The sequence below is a fragment of the Chroicocephalus ridibundus genome, chromosome 13 (genome assembly GCF_963924245.1).
Source record: "Chroicocephalus ridibundus chromosome 13, bChrRid1.1, whole genome shotgun sequence".
Classification (NCBI taxonomy): Eukaryota; Metazoa; Chordata; class Aves; order Charadriiformes; family Laridae; genus Chroicocephalus; species Chroicocephalus ridibundus.
Window position 1 is genome coordinate 15,470,385 of NC_086296.1, and position 18,315 is coordinate 15,488,699.

The 18,315-nt window shown below is 54.3% G+C and overlaps 2 protein-coding genes across 5 annotated transcripts in view; both read left to right on the top strand.

The window, feature by feature from the left end:
- Positions 1-5,405: 5,405 nt before the first annotated feature.
- On the top strand, positions 5,406-12,176 carry IQCD (IQ motif containing D). 3 transcript variants are annotated; one of them, XM_063351112.1, is made up of 5 exons: positions 5,406-5,427; positions 6,222-7,022; positions 8,279-8,512; positions 10,220-10,291; positions 11,538-12,176. In XM_063351112.1, exons 2-5 carry the CDS (start codon positions 6,357-6,359, stop codon positions 11,829-11,831), a joined length of 1,266 nt encoding a protein of 421 aa, XP_063207182.1. In that variant the 5' UTR covers positions 5,406-5,427; positions 6,222-6,356; the 3' UTR covers positions 11,832-12,176. The 3 variants fall into 3 exon arrangements, with proteins under 3 accessions (XP_063207182.1, XP_063207180.1, XP_063207181.1); XM_063351110.1 differs by lacking the exon at positions 5,406-5,427 and adding an exon at positions 5,465-5,869; XM_063351111.1 differs by lacking the exon at positions 5,406-5,427 and having other exon boundaries at positions 5,465-7,022.
- Positions 12,177-14,863: 2,687 nt separating this feature from the next.
- Positions 14,864-18,315, top strand: part of OSBP2 (oxysterol binding protein 2) — a 136,631-nt gene continuing 133,179 nt past the window's right edge. For both annotated transcript variants that reach the window (XM_063350745.1, XM_063350746.1), the window contains exon 1: positions 14,864-15,215. In XM_063350745.1, coding sequence (XP_063206815.1) covers positions 14,935-15,215 — 281 coding nt within the window. In that variant the 5' untranslated portion in view covers positions 14,864-14,934. The remainder of the gene's footprint in view (positions 15,216-18,315) is intronic.

The window sequence follows — 18,315 nt, forward strand, 5'->3', positions numbered from 1 at the left end:
GGCAGACGAGCACCCCTCCTGAAGGAGAACCCTGTGACAGGTAGGGTGGAACGGCTGGAAAGCCCCAGGATCCCTCGTGGAACCAGCCCTCTCATGTAGGGTGAGAAGGTGCAGGGCAGTCAGCAAACTCCAGGATACACATCCGTGGTCTTTGCCGACCGCGGGCCGGCAGGATCGGCTCCATCCAGCCTGGATCTGGAGAGCAGTGGGCAAAGCACGCAGCCGCAGGGCCAGTGACACTTCCCTGTCCTCTCCTGCTGTCCCCAGTGCCCTCCAGCCGTCCCCTCTGACCGATGGCTATGAAATTGCCACTCTTCACAATTTGCTTTTTGTTTAAATTCCTCCCGGCGGCTGGACAGGGCCCTCCTCCAGCTCAGCCGGTTTTGCTGTGCTGCTGTGCCTGGCCCAGCAGCTCCACCACATCAGCCCAGCCAGGGGACGCAGGTCATAGCTGATCCTTGCACGTAGCAAGAGCGATGATATTCTCCTTCTGCCAGGAAATAAGCACTGAGAAAAGGACGTGCCGTTGTTATTTTTAATGATGTTCCAGAGCACCACTTGAGCCTTTCTGACGGGCTCTGGGGGCCAGGGGAAATGCCGACTCCTTCCCACCTGCCCACGATACGGACGAGGAACACGTCATCCCACCGATGGCAAGGCATGGGAATGAGCGGACACAAGCCAGAGCTGCAGCCGGGCCATGGTCAGGGATCAGTCAGGCCCGCAGGTTGCCCGGGGGCTTGCTGTGGTGCCAGAGCTCCAAGTTGCCAGCAGAGCGCGATGCAAGGCTTGGCACGGCACAGCAACCAGCACAACTGGCTCCCGCGAGGGTCTCCCGAGGATGCAGCTCCTCACACTGAGCTCTGTGCCAGCGTGGTGGCAGCCTGTGAGGTCCTCATGTGCCTCCAGACGCTGCCGGAGCCCAGTGCTGAGGGCACCGCAGGAATTCGTAGCTCCTGGTGTGCAGAAGAGCAGGAGAAGATGCTTTTCATCGCATCAGCGAACCAGTTTCTGCCCACCCTGGGGCTGCACTTTGGCTGCAACCAGAGCAAGGACGGTGGCAGGAGGGACTGTCCCTACCAGGTTGGGGGACTGTAGCCTGCAGCAAGGAATTGTTGTGCGCTTCTGCTCTTTCACCTTCATTTCACAATCAGTTTTAACTGGCATAATCCATCCCCCTCCCTGCTGTCCCTTCCCTTGTCCCCTGCAGGGGTGGGTGGCAGCAGGAATGGAGAAATGGTTTGGACAAACCCAAGTTGGGGTGGATCATGGCCTTCCAAGCTGATTGTCCCAGCCTGCCTGCTCCCACACGCTCCCACATCCCTTCTCTTGGCCACAGCAGCGAGCGGTTCAGCATCTGGAGAGTGGTTCCGATAGGGGGTGAAAGCCCCTGGGGCCAGGAAGGTCTTTGATGTTCAGCTGTTTAGTCAAAAGGCCTTTGTGTCTCAACACAGCTGGACCCGAACAGCGGGGGACAGCGGGGGACAGTGCGCCTGGGCTGTACCCACACACGGGGTCTCTTGTCTCTCCCTTCCCTGCTCGGACCTACCCCACTGTTATGGTTAGAAAAATGTCATTTAGACAATTATTCTCTCACCCAAGGGCCCCTCCCCACCCGGGAAGGCGACTCGGGATAAAAACAAGGAAACACGAGGGTTGAAATATAAACAGATTTAATAGAATAAGACGAGATAATTAACATTAATAACACTAAAGAACCACTATTGATCCCAATACCAATATAAAATAGCCAAGGACTCTGCCCAGCCCGTTCCATCAGCAGAAGCCGTGCGCTCCCCGCAGGGACAGCCAACGTGGGACCCTGCGAGCGCTGCGGCTTCGGGAGGAAGGGAAGGGCTCAGGGCTCCGGCACCGGGGCAAGGAGTTCTCGGGATGGCAGCCAGCAAGGGAGAGAGAGAGAAACAGAGAGAGAACTCCTCAGCAAACTTCCTAAATGATATTGAATGTGCCGTTCATGGTATGGAATAACCCCGTTGGCAGCTTGGGTCGAGTGCCCGGGTCTCGCTCCTCCTCGTCCCTGCACCTGGCGAGCTGGAAAACACCAAGACGTTGAAACTGCACCCCAGGGCTGGCTGTAAAGTAAATATTTTCACCAATTCAGACACGAGAGTCTTCTAAAAGTGCATTTTTCCCAAGCATTAGAAGAGAAATTAGTCCTGTGTCGCCCAAACCAGGAAACCCGCCCTGCTTCCCTGCCCACATAGTTTGGATTCTTGGGCACCTCCAGCTCAGGGCAATGGTGCAGGCTGGTGGGTTTGGATGCAGTGAATTGTTTCAGGATGGATCTGAGGTTTTCCTACATCCTGGATGAGGTGGGATTGACGCAGGTTCAGTGATGTTTCATCCAGCTCCCAAATTGACCTGGTTTCCCTGCTGGCAGAAGAGCTGCTGCTGGCCCGAAGCAGTACGTGAAGCTGCAGGACAAGTCAGGCTGCTCTGGGGACACGTCACCACCCCATCCCCGCCTGCGAGTCTGGGATGTCTCTAACCACCCACATCCAGGAGGGAGCTGCAGTGCTCCATGGGTCTTCCCTACCAGAGAGGAGGTTTTGGATGCGATTCACCACTCCACCTGTTCCATCCTCTCTCCCTGTACATCCCAAGGACCCTTCTGTCTCTTCCCGTGCACACAGGGGATTCTGGTGACACTTCCTGGGCAGTTGATCCCGTCTCCAGGTCATGGCCATAAGGAAGCCCAAGTCTGCATTTCTTGGAGCGTGGTGGCCCATTTCAAATGAAGGAATGAAGACAATCCTCAGCTTTTGGAAAGAAAAGGACATTCTTTTCAGGACAGATTAAATTGCCAAAATGTGTGCAGGGCAAGTGGCAGCTTTTCCCGGGGGTGAGGGTTCACCCTGAAGTCCCCATAAGGAAAAGCAGCAGCTCTCCACGCCCCAAGGGCCGCCTCTCTGTGCTGCGCTGGCTGCCATCTGGGAAACATCCCACTGAGGGCGCATCGCCTTCGGAATCTTACAGCCCCGTTTGGCTTAAATCCCATGTCTCCTGATCACCCTGCAGCCAGGAAATCACGTATCTGCTGGATCTGGATCCAGGGTGATCGCAAGATCCCATCTGCCAAATTAGAGCATGAGAAGGTGTTTCTGGACAACTCTGAGCTTTCGCTGGAGGCTGAGGGACAGCCCGTCCCAGACCTGCAGTCAGAGCGAGCAGGCTCTAACCCACAGCAGGCTGGATATCTACCAGCTTAGGGTTTGTGCCAGTGGCTGCAGCGTTTTTGACCCAAACCCAGACTTATCTTCACACCGAATCCTGGTGTTACCTTTGAGTCGGTCCATTGGATGGATTGGTGAGGGTGGGAAGTGGCTCATGTGTAAGGCACTGCTTCCCCAGCCAAGTAATCATGGAATCACAGAATGGTTTGGGTTGGAAGGGACCTTAAAGCCCACCCAGTGCCACCCCCCTGCCCTGGGCAGGGACACCTCCCACCAGACCACGTTGCTTCAAGCCCCGTCCAACCTGGCCTTGAACCCCTCCAGGGATGGGGCAGCCACAGCTTCTCTGGGCAACCTGGGCCAGGGGCTCACCACCCTCACAGCAAAGAATTGCTTCCTCACATCTAACTCAAATCTCCCCTCTTCCAGTGTAAAACCATTCCCTGTGATCCTGTGGCTCCCCTCCCTGCTCCAGAGTCCCTCCCCAGCTTTCCTGGAGCCCCTTGAGGGACTGGAAGGGGCTCCAAGGTCTCCCCGGAGCCTTCTCTTCTCCAGGCTGAACCCCCCCAGCTCTCTCAGCCTGTCCTCCCAGCAGAGGGGCTCCAGCCCTCTGACCATCTTCATGGCCTCCTCTGACACCCCAGAACCGACATAAGCCTGCTCCGGCCTTGCTCTCCAAAACTCTGCCCTCCTCCTGCATCTCTGCCAGACCCGCGGCCCCGCTCTGTATGGGGTGGCAGCAGACCTGGGCAAGTCTGGCCCCTCCATGGGTGTCCTCTCATTCACCCTCTCCGGTGCCAGGCCTTAAAAGTCTGGCCCTGGTAGTCCCATTGCATCTCCCATCACCAGACCCTAGTTTGCTTTGTGTAGGGCTATAATTAATAACCAGTGACGTGCTGGACCAGTGGGCACAGTCCCCAGTGCTGGAGGTTTATTCACGGCCTCGGACACTCTATGCACAGAAATAAAGGGGACTGCTCATGCAGGGAAAGAGTGCACAGTTTTGGGCTGGCTGAGACCTGGGACAAGGCTGCGTGGGGGTGCCACAGCCCCAGGCCACTGCTTCATGCCTGCTCCTGCCCCCGAGGACAGAGCTGGCACCACCGGGAGCCCGGGCTGGCGCTCCGCATTTTGCCAAGGTTCCTCCTGGAAACCAAAGCCCTCCCTTCCCCAAATGCTGATGGCGCAGCAGGACGAGGGCAGGGCTTGTGCTCAGCCTTCAAGGGCCAGCGTGTTCTATTCACACGTTGCTAAATCACGAGCAACCAACTAATTGGGTATGCGCGGCGTCAGCATTTTCATCAGCTGGAGTGTATTAGTACCTTTATGGCCCCGAGTGCAGAGCCCTACAAAATCAGTCTTCTTTAATAGTCCAGTTGGGGTAATTTCTTGGTTGCTGGTGTTCCCATGTTTCAAACCCCCCTCAGACTCTATATTCTGCCTGATTTAATATTGCAACATGGTCTCGACCTCCGTACCCCCAGCCTGCCTGAGGCGTGTGAACACGCTGTGTCCTCGGAGGGTATTTCACCGTGGCACGCTCAATCTCTCCTCAGCCGGGCCCTGCGGCAAAGGCTCCGTGTCACAGCCGGTGGGTGCCGTGGATGGCTCGGCCACCAGTTCCCTCGTCCTCCCGTCACCTCCGTCTGTCTGTCCACGGGCCACTGGCAGGCCTTTCCCCGCGCTCAGTGCCACCGCCAGCCCCCTCAGTGCTCCTGGGCACTGACTCATTGACACACTGCCCCTACTTCATTTTTGCTCTTTTATGACTGACCCGGGCCTGCGAGACTTGATCTCGGGGGGTATAAAGTTTATTTTCCATCTTATTTTTAGGACTCTTAGGAATGCACTGCCAGCGGGCCCGGAGAGAACGCTGCTGTGAGCAAACACCGCTCGGGATGCCTCTTCTCTACTACACAGGTGTTAGAAAAGCAAAGCAGGAGCCTCCCCTCTCCACAGGCGCACGTTCCTTCCTCCCGGGTCTCCGCTCCCCACCGCTCTCCTCTCCGAGCCCGCAGCCCCCGCCGCCAAGATGGCGGCTCTCCCCCCTCACTGCCCGTCGCCGCCGCGGGGCTCCTCATTGGACAGCGGCGCTGCCCATCAAGCGAGGGGCGCCGCGGAGGTGTGGGCGCCGCACGGGGCGGGGCAGGCGCCAATCCCCATAGGCTGTCGGGAGAGGCCCCGCCCCTCCGTTTACGTTGCCTAGCAACCGGCGGACTCCGGCGGCGGCCGGGTGGGCCGGGGCGGTGGGAACGAGAGAGGGGCCGAGACCGAGACCGAGACCGAGACCGACACCGACACCCTCCGGGACCGACACCCCCCGGCAGCCGACCCCTGAGATACCCCCGACCCCCCGGGATCCCCCCTGGGCTGCTGTTCCCCCGGGCCTCGGGCCTCCCCTCAGACGCCCCCTCGGATCCTCCTCCCACGGACCCCCCCGAGCCTCCTGACCCTCACCCGGGGGTTCCCACCCAGGGAACCCCCCACGAACCCTGACTCTCCCACAGCCCTGGGTTCCCCTGGCACGCCACTGCCCCCAAACCCGCACGGAGGGGACCCTTCTCTCCCTGTCAGCTGCCCTCTGCCCCCTCACTGCCCCCTCCTCTTGCCTCTGGGCACCAAGACCCCTTCTCCCACCTCGTTGCTCTGGCAGTGCCAGGCCTGGAAGGATGGAGGTGCGTGTTTCACACTGGGAGTCCTGCCCTTCCCTCCAAGGTGGCCCCAGGGACCTGCAAGTCCCACTGCAGACACCTCTAAGGACTGCAGAGCTGCAATACAGCTAAACCTTCCACCTCAGAAGGAGCTGGGAGCTTTCTCCCCACCACCCTGCAAAGCCAGGAGTCCATTACTCTCCTCCCTTCCCATGGGTGTTCATCAGCCTCTCTGGGATAGAGACTATTTCTGCTGCACGACCCCATGTCCTGACCCTGTGCCCAGACTCAGGGAGAACTCCAGTGTAATCTGAAACTCCCACGTTTTCACAAACTACGTGGTTTCTCTAACAATGTCACCACATTTTCCTTTTAGAGATAAAATCCGAGAAAGAAGACTATGTGACAGAAGCAGCAGAGATGTTCTCTGACTGAGTCCCGCCCTGTGTAGGAGATGTTGTGTCCTTTCTAGACCTCAGTGCGCTCAACTCACAAGTGTTTAACTGAAGCCATGGCAACAGGGGATCCAGCTGTGCTCCAAATATCATCTCAGAATGTGAAGCAAAGAGACAAGCCCCTGGTAAAGGACATGGAAACTCCAGAGAAGGCAACGATCACACGTCGGTTAAAACCTGATACCATCGAGACGGAAAGAATCATAACTGTCTTGGATGAGACGATTGCCAAGCTGGAGCTGAGCAGTTTGATCCCACGTATTATCGACTCTCTGGACAGGTTTACCGATATGCTGGGACCCGAGATCACCAACAACCTGATCGAGCACCAAAAGCTTTCAAAGGAAATGGAGCGCCTGCTTTCCAGCTCTGAAGAAGACGACACCATGAGAGCTGAGGAACAACAGGGCTGTCTCTGCTTGCTAGAGCAACGTCTGAAATGTTCTGTTAGGAATGTCCTGAGACTCTTACTGGCCAACCCTTTGCTTTGCCAGGCTCTGAAACACAAAGTCTGGGAGATAGAGTCACCAGCTGAAGAGTTTATCAAAGCCTTTGGGGAGTTCAGGAATTTCATGCTTGAGAGACTCCTGACTAGTCCCATGGAAGAGGAAGAAAAGATTCGGTTCATGGAAGACATGTCCCTCCAGATTAAGAAAAACACTGAAGTAATCACAGCTTTACAGGCAGAACTGGCAGCAGCAATCCGGACTCAAGAGGAGGAGGTATGATATTGTGGGAATGTGTTTTCCAACAAAGCGTTACTGAGGTAAAACTTTGGTAAGCTAAAAACCAAACCCTTTCTTGCAGTTCTTAAAGAGGAAGTTACGGAAATGATGTCTAAACCAGATCCTAAATTTGAAGATACTATTTTCATTGTAATATATAACGAAAAATGCTTATTCCATGCCTGATTTTTTTTTTTTTCAACTTGAACTTGGCATGTTTTGAACCTGTTCTCACCAGCCAACCTAAATAATACAAGTCACTGAGTTTAAAAAGGAGCTGCAGGACAGGCACAAATTGCTGCGGTAGTGTTTTGGCAGGGCTACAATGTCAGCTGCCAGCGTGAGACTTCATTCATTGCTGATGAAATGATGAAAAGTCATTCCAGGGAGAGATTGCTCTGATTAAAATCCATTTTTAATATCTGCTCTGTCTTCACTCTTGCTTAAAATCAACATTTCTGTGACTTCCAACTCTGTAATCCTAGCTGCCTTACAGCATTTGTGATTAGTATGTGATTATACAAATTCTTCATTTTTTCATTGAAGGCAGCTGAGGTACGGATAAACCAACGGGCATTTCCCAGGCTCTTTCTGTGAGTCCATGGCTGTGCCAGCATCCGAGCCCCTGAATTCCTGACAACCAATCCTTTGTTTTATACATGTGCTTTTCTTTCTCCTTCCTGCAAGAGGGGTCAGAGGGGAAGGCTTTGTCATGTGCTTGCTGCACTGAATGGTGCTAACGGAGACAAGGGCCTGCTTTCCCCATTCCCTCCGCTCCTTGGAGATCTGTGAATCGAGACACTTGAGATTTTTATGTGCGATTTGGCAGCTTGTCCAGGGCATCATGAATAAATCTGTTCCACTGCTCCCAGATGAGGATTTCTCTCGCAGGCAGCGCACTGAGCTGTGTCCCCCAGACAGCCGCTCTGAGCCTATTCCAAAGCTCGAGGGAGCCTCGGGGCTCGCTCCGGTGGCTCTGGTTTTGACTGTTCCTCCGATGGCAGTGCCAGCGGGTCTTAATATGGTTTGTTCATTCTCTACCTTTATTCACAGGCTCACAGACGAGCGGCGGGGGAAGGTTTCCAAAGCACCCTGTGTAAATCTCTGTCCCCTCAGCCAGCAGCGGCAGGCCCCTGTTGCTGCCAGATCAGCAGGGTGTCTTCTTAGATCTCCTCCACCTTTGCAAGGGTGCCTTACTTCTCCTGCCCACCTTATGCCTCACCGGCTTTTCTCGATGGTATTTCTGGGTCTAGATTCACAAGAAGGACGATGTGATTGAAGACCTCAAAGCCAGCATGCAACATCTGACCAAAGATTACCAGGCCGGCATCCAGCATATCAAGCAGGAAGCAGAAAAACAGCGTGAAGAGGATCTGCAAGCCTCCCAGGGCAGGTGTGCCAGGCTACAGCAGGACATCCAGCAGCTAGGAGCACAACTCAACGCACTTGTAGTGGAGCATCGAATGCCAGAGCTGGCTCTCCGAAAGGTAAACCGGGGGAGAGCTTCAGAACAAGACATTTAAAACCTTTTGTAGTGCTGTCAGGTCTGGCTGCTGGCTGCTGCAAGTAAGGACTTGGTTCCTGCTAGTTCCTGGCAGGATGCACATGCTGTTTGTCAGAATATAACCTGCTCTGTCCTCATGCTCTGCTGATTCCAGTGGAAAGCAAGCCTGCAGCGACAGCAGGGAAGTAGCCTGCTCACAGGTCCTCCTCCTGCCTGCTTAGCTCTGAAAACACCTCTACACAGCGCTGGGATACTGCACGCTAGAGAGGTTGTGGTCGAGTCAGAGTGCAGAGCAGTGAGGCTGCAGCAAGATAGGCAAGGCAAATGTTAAGAAAGAAGGGATTTGGTGTAGGGTAAGCAGAGCAAACATAATACTGGCTTTATATAAAGCCGTCTTTTAGAGTTGATTGTAGGTTGAGTCAAGGATGAGTGAGTCTGATCTTGGGAGCTAAGCAGTTCTACTCCGTCTGGCACTTTGCTGAAAACATGAGCCAAGGAGCGGGGTTGGGCTGAATGAGGGGGAAATGCGATTTATCGCAGCGCTGAGCAGATACAGGAGGAGGAGACAGCAGCAGCAGGCAGGCTCAGGCCTCTGCGTCAACAGCGCTGTTCTGGGCAGAGCGTGCTGGTGACACAGGGCACAGAGAATCTAGAACTGGAAAAAGAGCATTTCCCCCCCTCATTTCGCTCCTATTTACTACTTACTCCAAACAAGCACTGGCCTCCCGCGGGCAGGAGAGCACATGCCGGTAATGGGGCATCTTTCACTCTTGCACTGGACGATGTGGGCAGTGGGGCTGGGCACTGACAAAGCAGCAAACGCAAGTTAGAGCCGCAGTACAAAATCCCAAATCTACCCATTTACACCTCCTTTAATGGAGTGGCTTTTCCAGGCAGTTCCTCGTGAGGCTGCAGGCCCCTGCAGTTATTTGTTGATGAGTTGCTCAGCTCGTTCTAGTGCCCAGGCAGACAGATTTACTGACCACAGAGGTCTCCTCTCCCTCTCCTTAGCACGTGTCCTAGCCTTGGGGGGCCCAAGATTGTGCTTGTGGTCTAAATAGCTGAGGTCTGACCTCATGATGGCCTGGGAGCCCTTGTGACATCCTGGGTCAGTGTCACACAGGAAATCGTGTGGCACTTGCGATGGGCTCTAGCTGATCTTTCTCTTGATGATTCCACGGAGCACAGACACAGCAGCTTGGGGTAAACTGCCCATACCTGGTTATCCTGCAGTATAGCCACTGTTAAACTGTTCTACAGCTAGAAATAGCTCTTTATTTAAAAGGCACCATCTTTTGAATACTTTCTGTCCCGCTTTCATGTTTAGCAGTTCTTTATTGCTTCATTTTTAGGGTGGTTGCTCCAGTTTGTCGATGACTTCCCACATTCCATCAGATGTATTCATTTCCTCCTGCAGAAAGCACCTTTCAGATGCATTTCTATCCTCAGCCCTCACCCAGCCCCACCTTGTAAACCCAATGAGGCCCTTTCGGCCTCAAGGAAACTCCCATGAGATTCCCCAAACCAGGGCAAACAAAATGTGTCAGCTGAAGGAAGCTTGCCACAAGGAGGAGGTGTTCTACTCAAACATAGTGATGCTGGAGCTCAAAGCTACACTGTTTTCTAACTCAGGCTACTTTTTACAAGGTTTCAGGTGCCCGCAAGGAACCTGTCTTGTTTTGTGTTTCAGAGGAAGTGCAGAATGGAGATGGAAATTGTGAACTGGATCCAGAAATATGACGCAGACATGGAAGAAAAACAGGTATCCTCTTTAAAGTGCTTTGTTCTCCCATGTGGTGATGTGTTCACGTAGGTTCCTGTCCAAATGGACACGTGGCTCTTACACAGCAGGCCACAGAAGTGAAGGGCAGCTCTCCATCCAGGAGAAGTACAGCTTTTACAAGGAAAGTTATCTTTGTCCTGCCTGTGTGTTCAGTTCTCTGCTACTTTGACTTTAGAAAAAGTGACATCCATTACTAAATCCCACAGTATTTGGGAGCAGATGGGTTGCTATATTCTGTTGAACATATCCACCTGATGCTAGGGAACAGGGCTTTCACTTTTGCTCCAATCCACAATCCTGTTGGCCCTATCTGGTGTCTGAATCACACTCCTGTTTCTGCTGACCCCCTTGAGAGATGTCTCCCGCGTGATAAGAAACTGAACAGCCTGCATACCGCTGCCTTGGCATCCAACTCAACCCCAACAGGCTGCGAACCACATCAGCACACCCCCAGCCTTGCTTCTAAGAATGCCCCAGTTGCTTTCCTGTTCCTGCCATATTTATGGAGATGGATAAAAGCTGGCTGCTAATTGTAAGAAACGATGCCCCCTTGTCAGGTGTTTAACAGGGTGGTTAGTGGGGTTTGCTGTCTGCTGGGTGGCTGCAGCACCGCGTCACGGCAGGTTAGGGGCAGAACTTGCAGAGGCAGACACACCTCCACACTGCTGGTTCCCCGAATCTTCCACCTCCACATGGCTTCCTCAAAGGCTGTAGGAAAGGCACAAACTGCTGCTGAGCTTGGAAGTGCAGTGACACCATTAAAGTGACCTGTCTTTGGCCTTTTCCAGGCTGACATGGTCTGGCTCTTCTCATGCTATCAACCGTGCACAGAATATTAGCTGGGCTTCAGTGCCGTTCTTAGCACAGCTGTTAGCGCAGGCTCTGCCTTACCCAAACTGCAGCGATACGTCCTTTTGCTCAGAGCATCTGCAGGAGGGGCTCTGACCTGCGTGTGTGGTACCTGGCCAGAGTTCCCAGCCGAGGGTGGACGCTCTTTGCAACCCAGGGAGAATTATGGGAGTATTTTTCAGAGGAGCATAAGATACTAATATCTGGCATCTCATGAATTTCCCTGGTTACTGGGAACATGCCTCCTTTCTGAGTCCCTTTGGAAAGGCTCAGCTCAGCTCCCAGTTGTGGTTCTGCCTGGATTCAGGATGGGTTTAAGAACCCAAAAATTGCTGTAACTCAGAATGTCTGTACCTGGTATCTGCTGTCTTGCTAGGCTGAGTATGAGAAGGTTCATGCTGCCTACACCGAGGAGAAGAACCAGTTGTCCCTGCTGATGGAGAAACGTGCTGTGCTTCTCCAGGAGTATTCCCAGATTGAGGAGGAGCGCAGGATACAGGAGGAGAAGAAGGAGCAGGCATTGAAGGAATTAAACACCTTGACCCTTGCTGCCACCCGCATCCAGGCCTTCTGGAGAGGCTACTTGATCCGGTCCCTCTACAAGTCAAAAATAAAGAAGAAGAAGAAGAAGGGCAAGGGCAAGGGCAAGGGCAAGAAGACCAAAATATAAAGCACAAAATCTATTCTCTCTCTTCCTGGCAAAGCTGGTGACTCCAGTGGGACTGAGCTCTTCCAGATAAAAGCATTAGATTTGAGAGGGCATTTGCATCAAGGCCCAAGCTCTGCAGGGCTGGGGCTGCCTCTCATAGTTGGATTGTATGAGAACACTGGCATGAAGACGTCTCACCATTTCAGGTTTGGCTTTGCTACCTCTGCAAGGAGGAGGGTGTCTGTCTCCTGATGAATGGACTGGGCCAGGAGTGCAGGTTCCTGGCTTGTCTCCTTGGCGTTAGTCTCCTTGCTTGTGTGTCAGGGCTCCATGCTGTTCTTACTGAAGGTGGCAATAAATTCATTCCTGGGGGCAGGATGAGGCCCTTCATCTGACAGGGTTTCTCCTCGTGTGGATTTGAGAGACCATGTCCCTTTCTACAGGAGGAAGCCGCAGCACCAGTGCTAATTGGTGAGAGAAGCGACACAAATCCTGACCAGGCAGCTTGTATTTTTGGGATGGGGCCATCTGAAGGGTGGGCTGCGGCACAGCCCAGCTCCTGCCCTGCTCCCAACCCCACGTCCTGCTCCCTGAGCCAAGCAGCAAACTGTGCCCCATTTAATGCAGATCCCTGGTTTGACAGCACGCTCTCCTCTGGATTCTCCAGTGTCCAGTGCCCCAGGAGCACACTGCAGCCTTTCTCTTTCACGGGGCTGTGAGTCAGGTCGTTACGCTCCCCTGGTCTCCCGTTTTCACTAGCCACGTAGCAACTTCATACCACAGAGCTCCTCACCATCCTGCTCACGAGAGCTGAAATTGGGCATGGGTACTGTCATGCACAGAGTGTCTTATTTATTTCATTTTCTAGGGAAACTAGGTTGTTACGTGTTACCCCAAAGGCCCGGGCACCTCCTCTCACATATTCTTTGGATTTAACAAGGCTGGGAGCAAACAGCATTTTGGATCCAGGCTCCCAGTGACATTTCTACACCCCCTGATTGCTGTGGCCCTTCCTTGCAGCCACTCTTCCCAGGAGAGGGCAGTGACGATGGCTGCAAAGCCCAAATAGCCACCAGGCTCCAGTCCTCGCCTATCCCTCTACCTCAGCTCCTAAATAGCAAAAGGGCTGAGGTGCTTTTTACCACCTAGTGCAAACCAAAGCGCAGAGCAAAACCCCATTTTGCTAAGGACAAAGAGTCACTGGAGATGTTGAAGGGCTGAGCTCGCAGTGAGGGGGAGATCCCACAGCAGCGCACTGAGTACGGAACACAAGGACCTGACAGATTTGTCCTTTACTCTTTATTTGGTTAAAAGTCATAGGGTCAGCGTCACGTGTCCGTAACACGGTCAATACACATCATGGGATTTTTGCCCTCCTATGTCCAATCCAGTGCAGGGCTTGATCCCAAGTGGGTGCTGGAATCATGGAGGAATCACAAAGACGGGACAAGCAGGATCAAAAGAGGCCCTTCTCTCCTTAGACATGGCTGGGGGAAGTTTCTTTCCTTGTTTGCGGCCACAAGGGATGCCAGGATCCGTGGAGACTTTCAGGTGTTGGTTCCCATGTGGGTAGTTCGGGGTGTGTTTGCACCAGGAGGGATGCTCTTCAGTTCACAGACACCCACCACCCTTCAGCTCTTGGCAGAAGGTCTGGACACGCTTTTAGAGGATGTTGGGGTGTTGTAAGGGCTGTTGAACACTGATTTTGATGCTTCCCTGTCTCAGAGTTCGTCTAAGACCTCCAGATGTTGCCTCCAGATGTCAAAGCCTATCTGGAGAGGTGTTCAGCTGGCTGACAGACTGAGGACACCTTCTGATGGGAGAATACCAGCCTGCGGAGTCCAAAGTACTCTCAGATTGTCTCCAGACACAGCACTTGCCTGTAGAGCTGCCTCAGTGCCTGCTAGTGCCAGAGGCGCTGGTGCTTGTGGCCGAAGGACTCTCGGGGGCATCTCTTTAGAATAGGAGGAAACGCTCAACCAGCTTTGGGGAGCAGAAGAAACTGTCCAGAGCAGTGAATGGAGTTTGCCCACTTCTTCCCAGTCTTCACCTCAGGAGCTGCCTAGTCCAGATCCTCAGGCTTGGAGCCAAGTGGGCTCATTGGAGATGTCTCCAGGGCTGGTGTCAGGGGCTGGGGGGGGTCCTTCACCCACGCCTCAGCCCGGCATGACCCCGGCGAGGCTGGCGGGAGCTGCGGGTTGGGGCTGTCATGAGCGAGCAGGCAGAGGCGCAGGTGGTGGGCGAGCAGTAATGCGATCAGGGGGGATCAGAGCAGATTAGAGAGATCAGAGAAAGGCGATCCCCCGGCTCGGGGAGGGTGGGGGCGCGGCGGGAAGGGACCTCAGTGGACGCGGGGGATGCCTGCCAAGGCAGCATCTGCCATGGATCCCCATGGCGCCCTGCCACTGCGGAGAGGGATCGCCCTCAGACATGACCATAAAACCCAGGACCATGGGCTGGCAGGGGAGCAGGGGAGGGGGACAGGGCTTTTCCTGCCGGCTGGGCTGTGACCCCTGGCCTGGCACCGCCGTCCCTAATGCCGGCCCTCTGCCCCACACGTGCTCACGTAGCGATCTCAAAGGTTTTCCACGTTTGCTTGCTGGTTTGCATTCTTCCCCACGTCATCCTCTCCCTAAAACAGCTTTACGAGTGGGGTTTTCAGTGTTTTTAGAGAGTGGCGTTGGAGCAATGGCATAACCATGGTGGGCTTCGGGGCTCCTCAGGCCACAGCTCTGCACCTGGGCCCTACAAAACCCCCCACGCTCTCCGGAGCTCTCTCCGACCCTCCGCCGAGGCACCGACCGCTCGCTGCCCGCCGCCGCCCGGCTTTAAAGGAGGGTTCGGCGCAGCGAAGCCCCGCTACCCCCCCGGTATCGCCGGGGCCGCGAAATGGCGGCGGGGGTCAAAATGGCGGGGGGCGAGGGGGGAGAGGGGGCGCGGGCTCTTCCCGCCCCGCCGCCAGGGGGCGCCCGCGCCGCGCCGCCGCCTCACGTGCCCCCTCCCACACCCCCCGCGCCCCGCCCCGCGTCACGTGGCGGCGGCACCGCCCCCCCCCGCGGGTCCCGGCGGAGCGGAGCGGGGCGGTGGGAGCGGAGCCGCCGGGCCGCGCCGCGCCGCGGGGTCTATGGGGAAGGCGGCCGCGCTCTGCGGCGGCGGCGGCACCGGCACTCGCGGGCTGGTCTCTCTCCTCAGCGCCGTCCCCTGCTTGGCCTGCCAGGAGCTGCCGGCCATGAGCGCCGAGCCGGGGGGCCGGGGCGGCGGGGGACCGGCGGGGGGGCCGCCCGCCACTGCCGTCGCCCCGGGCTCCGACACCTACAAGGGCTGGCTCTTCAAATGGACCAACTATCTGAAGGGCTACCAGCGCCGTTGGTTCGTGCTCAGCAACGGGCTCCTCAGCTACTACAGGTACCGGAGACGGCGGTGGGGGGGAGCGGGCCGGTACCGGCGGCCGCTCGGCCCGGCCTGGCCCTGCCGCGGCGGCTGCGAGGTGCGGTATCGCCCCCGGGGTCGGCCGGGCCCGGGGCAGATGCCTCCGGTGGCGGGGGACGAGCTTTTGCAGAACGAAAACCTCTTGATTTTACTGAGTTTGGGTTTTTTTTTTCATTTTTCCTTTTTTAAAGCAAAACTCGGGGTTTTGATTTTTCGGGGCGGCGGAGAGGAGCCGGTGGGGGGGGTGTGTGTGTGGGGGGGTGTCCGGTGCGGGTCTCCGTCCGTCGCCTCCGGCAGCATCTGCGGTGCTCCAGCCGCAGCCCTGCCGAAGGGAAACCCGCCCCTGCTCGCCTCACGCGGATTTCTTTTGGTGACCGGCTCCTGATGCTGTTTTCCAGAGGTTGGGAATCTCTCGGATAGCCGTGCCTGGAAGCAGGAGCGTGGCCGTGTCCGAGGGCGGCCTGGGCCGTGGTGCTCGGGGAGGCTGCCCCGGCCGCAGGCTGCCGTACTGGGGGCAGGGAGGAGAAGGTACTGGGGGCATTAGCAGGGACTCGCAATTGCCCCTGGCTTTCTCTGCTCCGACACCATGGCTTCATGCGGAGGGGCTGTAGGCTTAGCAAGGAGGGTATCGGAGACGGGGACCACGAGCTTTGGTCCAGAGTGGTGTCTGCTTAGTAGGTTCTCTTGTGTTTCTTGTTGAGTGGTAAAAATGTCAGCATATGGGCGTTGTAGGATTTTGGTGTTTTTAGCCTTTCGGAAGGATGGTGTTTGTTCTTGTCAGTTGGAAGGCAAGTGCCCTGTCACCTTTGGTATTGTGGATTAGATGTTGGCTGTATTTCAGAACATGGAAATGATCCCGGGTATTAAAGATGGTTAGAGCTTTATAAAAGAATACATCTGTAAAGTACCAAACCCTGTGAGTGAGGACTTCTCTGCAAAGGCTATGCAAAAGCTGTTTTTCCTTCTGAGAAAAAGTTCACCTTCCGGTTTCCTCTCCGCTACAGCTGATGGCCCGTAGCCTGGCGCAGATCCCTGAGCTTCAGCTGGCGGTCAGGTGTTAATACAAACTCTGAAGAGTGCTCTAATATATAAAGTTATATAGCGAGTTAATATAAACTCTAAAGAGAGAGCTGGAACCTGTGTCCTGGGGTCCCGTCGCGGCAGGTAAGAGGTCAGACGTTCAGTCCTATGTTTATCTACTTGGAGTTCTTTAAACCCACTCCCCCAACATTCGAGCCAAACAAAAATGCTCCATAAGGAACACCCCCATCAAGAATGTAGTTACCTCTTAGTAATTCAGCTAATTTACTTTTAATCCTTTTTGGTATGCTAATTCTCTTTAACTCTAGTCCAGATCCGCACCAGCAGAGCTGCGCGGCTTGAAAAGGTTGTTGGAAGTTTAAGGCTCCACTTGTACCCATGTCAGATTATTTTTTTTTTCCTGTATTGCTGCCAAGTCTGTCATGAGCAAACAAGCGGTTTTCTTCAACAATTATTTTAGATCGGAACAACTGGGTTTATTTTAAGACAATTTGATCTGTTTTAGGCTGAAACAACAAACAAAAACACCCAGGGAAATTATTCTGAGCAGCATGAGAAGGAGTTGACGCGTTGTTACTTTGTGGAGCTTTCAGCCAGTGCAGATACGCAGAAGCTGCCTGGGAAAAGTGACGCTGGAGCTTTTTGTGCAGCCTTTTCATCGTTGGGCTCGATGAGAACGGAGTTAATTTGGTTGTGAGTCAGGAGTACGAAAATACAGTACAGAACCACGTGGTGAAGTTTTTCTTAAATGGAGAAACGCCTCCATGATACTCTTCGAAACCAACGCTCTTACAGAGCGGCCATGCCGCCCCATCGAGTGTCAGCTCAAACTGCTGACCGCAGGGCGCTGCTCTGAGACAATCTGGGGTAAATGGGCATTTTGATTTTAATACGACACCTGGCTGACTGACAGGAGCAAGGGAAGCCCCAGGCGCCAGGCTGCGCGTTTTCCTTGACCTCTTCTATGTGAGCAGGCTGCTGGGCAGCACCTGGGCTGCTGCTCGTTTGGCTTTTGTGCAGAGAATTTAAGAAATAACTTCTGTAAAGGTCTCTTGCTATTCTGTGAGCCACGTGTCTTTTGTTCTGCTGGGTCTTTGTGCTCATCCCGGCTCTGAAGGCGCCTGCCAGATTTTTCTTCTTCTGCCCTTGCTGCTCAAGGCTCTGTAGGTTAAATGATGCCGTTGCAGGTGAATTGCTGCGCTCTCCTTGTCTCCGTGACTTTTGTTACCTCTGTAACTCGAGTTTGGAAGGCGAGTTGTCCATCAGGGCATGATTCAGGAGAAGCTTGATTTTGCTTGTGCGCTCAAAGTCATCTTACTTGGACAAACCGCCCCGTGATGCCCAAGTGGCCTCCTTGTGTGTATTGATTTAGTTCCAGATTGAAGCTTTTAGTTTCACTTGAATTTCCTGCTGCTCGCTGTTCAGCTTAGTTTAAAAAAAAAAAAAAAAAAAAAAAAAAAAAAATCCCGTCACGTTGCTGGGTGGTGATTACTGGTCAGTTTTTTGTTGGTAGAGTAGAGCTGTTAAAACCTTGGCGGTGCCCTGGAAGCTCTCTTGCCCTGGTGGGTGGGTGGGCTTGTGAGCTGCTCGGTGGGGTTTTCTCGGGCAGCCAGGTGCAAGGCCTGTTTTCTGACCAGTTGGTTTCACAGGGACAGTTTGCTGAATTAAAGCTTCTAATCCGAGTGTTCTTTCCAAACGGAGTATTTAAAGCCTCCCGTATCTTTGCTAAATCTATGAAGACATCAAGTCTTGCTGCCAGCGAAGCTTCCCTGCAGGACGTGTGCCTTTGGTTCATATTCCCTGCTCTGAACCTGTGGAAAACGATAACAGCTGAGCAATTTTTGAAGATTTCTTCTGCGGTACCCTCCTCTGGAGTGAGGCATGTGGAATTAGCAGCTTTCAGGAGTCGCACAGCAAGAGATAGCTGGACTATTTTCATTACCCCTGATTGTCCCTCTTAGGTTGGTTTTTGACTAAGTTTTCTGGCTGACTTGGAAATCTCCAGCACAAAGGTGATGCCTGCGTTGGGAGGCAG